General features: G+C 48.8%; 1 protein-coding gene across 1 annotated transcript in view; it reads left to right on the top strand.

The window, feature by feature from the left end:
* Positions 1–8,280, top strand: part of LOC104498596 (dedicator of cytokinesis protein 11-like) — a gene marked incomplete at its 5' end in the record, with an annotated part of 32,963 nt that extends 24,683 nt beyond the window's left edge. Inside the window, 10 exons of the mRNA XM_010141995.1 lie at positions 1,336–1,458; positions 1,640–1,716; positions 2,854–3,038; positions 3,141–3,206; positions 3,377–3,469; positions 3,873–3,996; positions 4,667–4,788; positions 5,245–5,331; positions 6,519–6,608; positions 8,158–8,280. Coding sequence (XP_010140297.1) covers positions 1,336–1,458; positions 1,640–1,716; positions 2,854–3,038; positions 3,141–3,206; positions 3,377–3,469; positions 3,873–3,996; positions 4,667–4,788; positions 5,245–5,331; positions 6,519–6,608; positions 8,158–8,280 — 1,090 coding nt within the window. The remainder of the gene's footprint in view (positions 1–1,335; positions 1,459–1,639; positions 1,717–2,853; positions 3,039–3,140; positions 3,207–3,376; positions 3,470–3,872; positions 3,997–4,666; positions 4,789–5,244; positions 5,332–6,518; positions 6,609–8,157) is intronic.
* Positions 8,281–8,428: the final 148 nt, after the last annotated feature.

The following is an 8,428-nucleotide window of genomic DNA, read 5'->3' as shown; positions in this document are numbered from 1 at the left end:
ACCAGTGCTGGGAAGAGAGTAACCTCCCTGCTGACCTGTAGCTATGCTGCTAGGGCAGGACGTTACTGGGGATGAATTACGCTGTCGGGTGCTACCACAGGAATCAGCCCAGAAATTCCCTCCTGGCATCAGCCCTGGGCAGAGACAGCGGAGGACAGTGGAGGACCTCCTGGTTTGGCAGTGGCAAACGGCTAGGGTTTGTCTCCCATCTTAGACTCTGCTTTAATTAATGTTCTTGGAAATGACTGAAGATGGTGATGCTATTCCCTCGCTTTTCTTTTACTGGGACTGATGAAGTATGTCGGTGCTAACTCCCTTAAATTTCACATCAGAGGAAGGCCTGAAGGCGAGTTCATCCTTCTGCCACAGCCTCCTATTGCTAAATTACTCTTTGGTGCTGACAAAAGAGGTGTTTATGATGTGGAAACACCAGGTGACCCTCACGGTGGGCTGGCGTTTGGTGGTATACGACTTGCGATGTGTATTCTTGAGCTGGATTTTCCCGTGACAGTGGCTGATCAGCTTCAAGATGGTGCGTCAGGGAAGCAGCTCACTCCTGGAAGCCAGCACACAGCCTGTGCAGTGCCCCAGCCCCCTTTCAAGTCATGCCTCAGCCTAACGGTGGGCTCCGTGTGGGCATTGACTTCGACAGGCTTCGGATTTGTTCCCGCTGGGAAAAATGCTGCCTTTGGAGACCAAGGGGTTGGGGAGCCTGGTGTGGGGAGCTGTGCTGCTCTGCATCCCTGGGGCAGCTTCCCTGTGGGTTTCAGGGGAAGGTATTTGCACAGAAAGGGAGTATGGATGCTATAATGTTCTTGCTGTACACACACCCCCACAGACTTTATATTCAAGGGCAAAGATGCTGGTATTCATCCAGGGCAGAGTCCCATCTCCTGCTCTGGGTTCAGGAGTAAGCTGATAGACATCTTGAGACTGGTCTTCATTGCACGCTCCTTTCCTACCAGGATTTCCATGCTCTGACCCGTGTGCAACTAGGAAGATACTTTACCACTTGGTGCTGGTGGGAGGGGATCGAAGGGCATTCGTGATCTCAGACCAGGCTTGGAACTGGGCTGTGTCCTTCTCGCTTGGCTGGAGAGAAGGGAAATGGGTGGTGTCCTGTGCAATGTTTTGTGACAGGGTGGACTGCAGTCTGTGTAAGGACTAAGCACTGTGTGAGGATGGGAGAGTGACTGGGAGGTCTGGCAGTGTTCAGAGGAGTCACAGGCCAGTGCACCTCTCACCCGATAAACTACCCTTCAGCCTGACATGTCAAAGACCCCAGTGTCTGCATATTTACCAACATCTAAGAAATGTGTCTCTTCTTTTCTGCAGACCAGTTTTCAAAGACTCCCAGGGCACTCTTGATGCGGAAGGAAAATTCTCACCTCTGTACAAACAAGACAGCAGCAAACTCTCGAATGAAGATATGCTGAAGCTTTTAGCAGAGTATAAGAAGTAAGTGCAAGAGACTGGTGCAGAGCTTGGGCGGGCATTTTAATATACATTTGTCAAGAGTTAAGTGTAGGCAGGAGATGACAATTTCTGAACTATTCAGAGGGTAACAGAAAGTGCTGCTGATGTGTCCAGCACCTAAGCTTTAAAGGTTCACGCTCTTGTTCCTTTCTCCCCAACACAGACCAGAGAAGACAAAGCTACAGGTCATTCCAGCCCAGTTAAATGTCGTCATCAAAGACATCCCACTAGACTTCACAAGTAAGGATCTTGGATCTTAAAATAAATGTGGGTGGCTCTAGCCTCAGGAGTTAACACTTCTGTGGGGAGTTTTGCTGTTTCATTAACAGGGCTACTTGGGGCTTCAACGAGAAAGGAGTAAATCAGCTCAGCCATTGACTTGAAGTGTTTCTGGTGGATTCTGCGGAGGGGTGTGGTCCAAGTGCAGAGGTTTGCCTGAGGGGTGCATCTGCTTTGCAGTTTGGCCATCACATCCCGAACCTAAAGGAAGCTACCTGCCTGCTTTTGCTGTTACGGTTATGCCAATCTGATATAACTTTTCTGGTCCGTAACACCAGAGGGCTTCACAAACATGGTTGGTGTGATCCTTTACTTTTAAAGAAACTGAGGCAAATGATGTGTTCAATTTCTCTCCATGGGCCTTTGGCAGCTCCTGTCACAGGTCCTGTAGTCTGGTCCTCTGTGCGAAAGGCTTTTCTAGTGGACTTGATTTTTTCTGTTCTTTGAAAGGCCTTCACTTGAGATGAACTCCCCCTCATGGTGGCTGCGAGTGTCAGTGAATTAGGCAGGGCTTGTGCACTGGTATCTTGAGGCAACGTAATTGTCAAACATCTTTCTGAAGCAGAGAATGGAAAAGGGCTGTTGCGTTGGGACTGATGCACTTTGAGATGTCCATCTCAAGTCATCATCTCAGTAGCCTGTCTGCTTCAGTCAGGTTTGCATGTTTTAGAAAACAGTAATTTAATGGATCAAATTCCTGGAAAACTCAAGATCCAGGTCCTGGGCAGAGCGGTTATCCCTACCCAGACATGGGTCATTCGCAAGACCCTCTGACTTTGCCCAGACTACAGGAGTGTGCCACTTCTGCAGTTCCCAGAGCCTCCTGCTGCCTGTGCACTTGTCTTTTCTCAGTATTACTAGTGCACTTGGGGACCACAGATGCTGCATAAACAGGGGGCAAATTTTCCCTTAATCATTTCAGTAGGAGCGGTCCAAGTCCTGCTGCCTGGTCAACAGACATGATCCTCTGATCATGTGAAGAAATCTGGGTGCTTGAGAGCAACAGCAGAGTTTCAGACCCACAAATTGCCTTTCTCCTGGGCTGCACCCCCCGTGTTTGTTGGGTGTGCACTTATCCAAACCTTCCTTCTCCTCCAGATTGTGTCACAGCCTCTTATATTCCTATAAAGCCTTTTGAGAAGAGCTGTGAGGACATTGCGGTTGAAGTGGAGGAGCTCGTCCCAGAAGTTGTAAAATACTGCTATCCCTTCACTGTCTACAAAAACCACCTCTACGTCTACCCCTTGCATTTGAAGTATGAGAACCAGAAGGTGTTTGCAAAGGTGAGCAACCTGGAGAGCGGGCAGCAGCCAGGCTCGCTGTGGTCTGGGCTGATGCTCCTGACCTGTAGCAATGGTCCGTCCTCTTGTTCTCCCCCATTTCAGGCAAGGAATATTGCTGTCTGTGTTGAGTTCCGCGATTCGGATGACGCTGATGCCAGGCCGCTAAAGGTGGGTACCTGTTACGAGGGCTGCCGTCTGCTCGCTGCTGTGCACTGTGTGCCAGCCAGGCTGAGCAGAACGAGAGGACAGCGCTGAGTTGCCACGCCTGCCATTTTAGTGCGGCCGGCTGGATTAGGGTGGCAGCAACCCTGAATTCACCTTTTCATTTGTGTTTCCAGTGTATATATGGCAAACCCGGAGGCCATCTCCTGACCACAAACGCATACGCTGCCGTGCTGCATCACAACCAGAGCCCAGAGTTCTACGACGAGGTAAAAATGAAATGGTGGGGAATAACAGATTTTTCTGGATGCTGCAAAGCCAAGGGGCCTTTCAGGATACCTCTTTTTCCAGGGCTGGGTGAAATACGGGTGAAAATAATTGCCAGCCCATTGCTTCAGTAGAACTGCTCAGCAAAGCCAGAGAACTTGTCAATTTTTAATGCCAGTTTGTTTTCTGCTGTCTCTACTGTCACGCTTTGTGCACTCCAATCACACACCCCCATTAATAAGTAATGTGCAAATGTGATGAAAATGTTAGCCAGGAGTTATTTAAGATGGATATGAATGTGTCTCATGGAACTGCATACAACATAGCATTTGTGAAATAAAATAGAGCTTTAAATACTACTCCAAAACTCAAAACAAAGTCTTATCTATCATGATATCATTTTAGATTAAAATTGAGCTTCCAATTCACCTCCATCAAAAGCATCATTTGCTTTTCACCTTCTATCATGTCAGCTGTGAAATTAATACAAAGGCAACATCGAAAAAACAGGACACCATTGAAACTCAAGGTACGTTCAATGTTTAAATTACTTCTGTTGGAGCATAAGAGTCCGTGATAAAATGAATGTAGGGACGTGAAAAAATACGTGATTAAAGTACTAGCCTATCTGAGTTTTCTTTTCTGAAAGCAATCTAATAGAAATCGTAGGTCTAAAGTGGAATAAAACACAATGGGTTTAGTGTATCCGAAAGCTCGAATCTTTGCTGCAGTCTGACGGCTCTTCCTCTGTGTTCTTGACTGGCTTGTGTGAATGGGCTGTTGTCAGTCAAGTCACCAACAAAATCTTGACACAAGACCAGGGCCTCGGAGGCCAGCACTAGGCATGTTTAGGCGACTGAGTGCACCCAGGTCCCACCAGTTGGGATGTCTCTCCGTTCAGCCAGTCCTCGGGTGACTGAAGGCCCCGTGTCATGGTGCACAACCATGGCTCGCGCCCTCTTTAAGCCCCTCAAACTCATTCAGTCTTGGTTGTGCTGTGTCTGAATTTCATGCACCAAGTCACAGGTAAAATGTGGTTTAACAAGGCTGACGTGGTCGATCTCAGCCTCACTGAACCTGCTTATGTGACTGTGAGTTTGATCTTCTCAGGGTAAGGCACAGTTCTTTTGGGAGCTTGAGCTGAACACATATCACTCGCTGTGTGTCTGCTAACTCTGGTCCACTGGTTGCCTCTGCAGTGGGATATGCCTGGGTCCCCTTGCTGAAGGATGGACGGATTGTCACCCTGGAGCGGCATTTGCAGGTTTCATCCAACCTTCCACCTGGCTACCTGGGTCTTGGAGACACAGAGTCAAGAAGGGTAGGAAGGCCATTTAAGGTGGACTTAAATATAAAAGGAAGAGAAAAGCTGAGCTTTTGTTACCAGTATAAGTTCTGGGCTTCTGTTGGTGCTCCACTCAGCTGGAAGGATCCCTGCTGCAGGGCAGCCTCCAAAGCTGAAGGTTCTTAGGGATGGGAGACAAGATGCTTTTGACTCCACTTTCCGTGGTTATATAGGCTGCAGAGAACACTTTTGTAGCAGGTTGGACTGGGCTGTTGCAGATGGTGCAGAGCAGGAGAGTGGGCATGTGCTCTGTGTGCATGTTCTCGCAGGGATCACCCTGCCCTGCCGTGGCTGCAGTCACGTCACTGGTGTTTGTGCTGGGGGAGGAAGCCGATCTTCCACCCCAAGCTGCATCCTCTGACCAGGTGACTGCACGGAGCCACCTTCTCACCACAGTCTGAAACCAAGTACATGAATGTTGTCTGTTCACAGCAGCCCAGCGTGGATGTGAAGTGGGTGGATGGAGCAAAGCCGCTCTTTAAAATCAGAATCCATTTGGACTCAACCATTTATACCCAGGTAAGTCGAGCACCTCGCGCTTAAAGGCTTTCCACACAAATGCAGAGGGAGCGATTGCTGTACCTCTACTCCTGCTGTGCCATAGGTGCTGTGGGAAAGAAGTACCTGTGTTTGCCAAGCAGCACTGAGATGTTTCTCTAAGAGCCGGGCTGGGATTATGAGACGGTTCTGTGGATGAGTGAGCCTAGGGAGAGGCTGTTTTCGTGGCCCATTGCACTGTAACCAACAGGACCAAGGAAACATTTGAGCAAATGAGCTGCTTTGATGATGCAAAAGAGAGAACTGGTGGAAATGAGAGGTTTCCTCAAATATTAAACAGTTTGTTAGGTTTTAAAAGAAAAAAGTTTTCTGACAACAGCAGACACCGGAAAACAAGAGTCCTGATTTCCCTTTGAAACCAATCCAGGCTGTTCTTCCACGTCCTCATGTGTTCTGCCATCTTATGGTAGTGACAGACTTCCCCAGGCTCCGTGTGATGTGCTGATTCCCAGCACATGCTCTGGGGCACCTCCTGTCAGCGCTGCTCATGGCAAAATGCCCTTGGCAGGGCTTCCTGGCCCGTGGCGGGGGGAATCAGCTGCGTTTACATTCGCAGTAACTTGCTTTCAGCATCGTCTAAATCTGGTTTAGGGTCTTACTGGTTCTGTACAGCACAGTAGTTCCACTCTCCATCAGATTATGTTCCCAGATGCTTTTCAGGGTTAAATAACCCAGTAATTAAGTTTAACCTTGGAGGAGGAGGAGGGAGAGAAATGGGAAGGAGAGTCTGCTTCACGTGGACAACAGGAGGTCAGCGAGGCGGGTTGTGAGGCAGTCTTGAAGAGTCACAGCTGGAAGAGTCCTGCTTCTCGCGGCTGGCGTTGGATGGGTACTGGGCCACAGGGTACACTGGCACGCTGGCAGCTGCAGGAGAATTTTAACACTGCTGGCAGTTTTGTGCTTAGTCTTGAGATGAGGTGGGAGCCGGGGGATGGGCATTGGCTGGATGCGTTGGAAAAGGCAGGCAGCAGGACTGTAGTTCTGGGAGACGGCAGCTGGGGACCGTGAGTACTACTGGTAGAGCCATGGGGCTTGCTAAGGATGTGGCCTCCTGCTGCAGGTAAGTCAGCAGAATTTTGAGTGTAAGCTGCAGAGTACGGGTTGACAAATATTGAGGCTGCTGCATTGAACTTGTTTGTCTCTTCCAGGACATGCACTTGCACAAATTCTTCCAGTACTGCCAGCTGGTTCAGGCGGGAGCTAAGGAAGTCCCAGGAGAGCTTGTTAAATACCTTAAGGTGAACAATGCCTGTCAGTGGGCTTTCTTTGTGTTTTTACAGACCATCAGTAAACATCCAGAGCCCTGCCCCGTAGACAGGCGCACTAGCTGTAGCACTGGGACCGGTGCATTGTGCAATATTTTACCTCTGCTTACTGACACGACTGTCTGCTCTCTGTGTGCTGCTTCCCACTGCCTTTCGCAGCAGTAAAACACGTAGTCAGCATCGCTCTGCCATGCTCAGGGCAAACCCTCTTGCTGGTGGGCTCGCACGCTCCTCCCCTGCTGCCCTAGATCTAATTCAAACCTTTAAACTGTAGCACAGTTCCTTGGTTTTGGGGTTGTCCATTCAAAACGGGGAGGGGAGGGGGGTGGGTGCGGTGGTGGTGGTGTTTCTGGCTGAAAAAGATCTGTGAGATTATCAGTCAGTTAAATCTGACCACAGATGATCTATGACCCAGACCCAACTTTTTGGCAATCACTGCAGCATGAGTAAGGACTGCGGAGCAGGTCCAGCAAGGGCTTCTGCAGGGAATACAGTTCTTGACTGTTTACTGTCCCTGTTTCCCTCCGTAACTGCCTGTTTTTGAGAGTGCTGCCGTAGCAACATCCAGGAGTGGGGATTTATCATCACACAGTTACTGGGTGTATTTCAGAAAATGTATAAATATTTTAAGATAAGAAATGATGGCAGGTTTTGAAGCCAAGTGCTAAGAGAACAGTTGCTTGGTTGGGAGCATTTCATCAAGGGCTGAGTAGGTCCCAGCCCTGCTCAGCCACGGTGAACTCGCTGCACCCTGCAGACAAGGAGACATTTACGTGCTCACCACAAGTGAGGGCTTCTCACCACCAGTACCTCAATAATTTCAGTAATTTAAAGAACTAGTACAAATTTAAGAATCTTCCATTAGGTTTGCAGAGTCGATAATTGAAGAGGAAGCACGCTGTATTTCCTAGACTTGCACTGTGAGATTCAAGCAAAAGAGGTCTAGGAGATGGGTGGAGAGTGTACGCACCAGACAGTCTTGACCTTCACCAAGTCACTTAAATCTCGTTTCTGCATTTCAAAGAGCAAGTTGGGCTCTTTGGAGAAGAATCTCACTGCAAGTCATTGGGCATCAGGTTTCCGTGCTCCACAGGCATTTGTGAAAATGGGAAGTGGTCACTTCCCACTTCGGAAGTGGTCACTTCAAAAAACTGTCACGAGTGACAAGAATATTTCAGAGCAAAACTTCAGCCTCTCATTCTGGGTTATTGGGGTCAAATTGTAGCACGTGACCTCTAATCAAGTGATAGCTGCCTGGGCACGTCTGAGAGGAGGGTTAATACCTGCCAGGAGTGAGTCATGTTGCTCCCCAGGGGCACGCAGCTGGGATGTGCAGCTGGAAGGCAGAGCCCGACTGCTGCTGTGGGTCCAAGTTCTCTTGTCCTCTGGCAGGCTGAAGCCTACACCCTGGAGTGTTTGCTAATGCCTGTCCTCTTGCCACAGAGATGTCTGTGGACTGTAAGTATTTAACATCTGCAAAATGTTGAACTAAAAGTGTCTGTGTTTTGAACATTTGTTTTAGTGTTTGCACGCCATGGAGATCCAAGTAATGATTCAGTTTCTACCTGTAATTCTTATGCAACTATTTAGAGTCCTTACAAACGTGACACAGGAAGACGAAGTAGCTGTCAACTGCACCATGTGAGTATCTCGTAAGCCATCTGCTTTGCTTCAGTTGCAAAATCAAAACCACAAACTACGGTGCAAGGCAGGGTATGGTTTTGCAGTGCAAGGTCCTAAGGGACAGCATCGACTGCCCGCTGCCGCTTGATCGCGTGGTGAAACACCAGCCG

The sequence above is a fragment of the Buceros rhinoceros genome, unplaced genomic scaffold, assembly GCF_000710305.1.
Source record: "Buceros rhinoceros silvestris isolate BGI_N320 unplaced genomic scaffold, ASM71030v1 scaffold19138, whole genome shotgun sequence".
NCBI classification, from domain to species: Eukaryota; Metazoa; Chordata; class Aves; order Bucerotiformes; family Bucerotidae; genus Buceros; species Buceros rhinoceros.
This window is presented reverse-complemented; position numbering and strand designations above follow the sequence as displayed.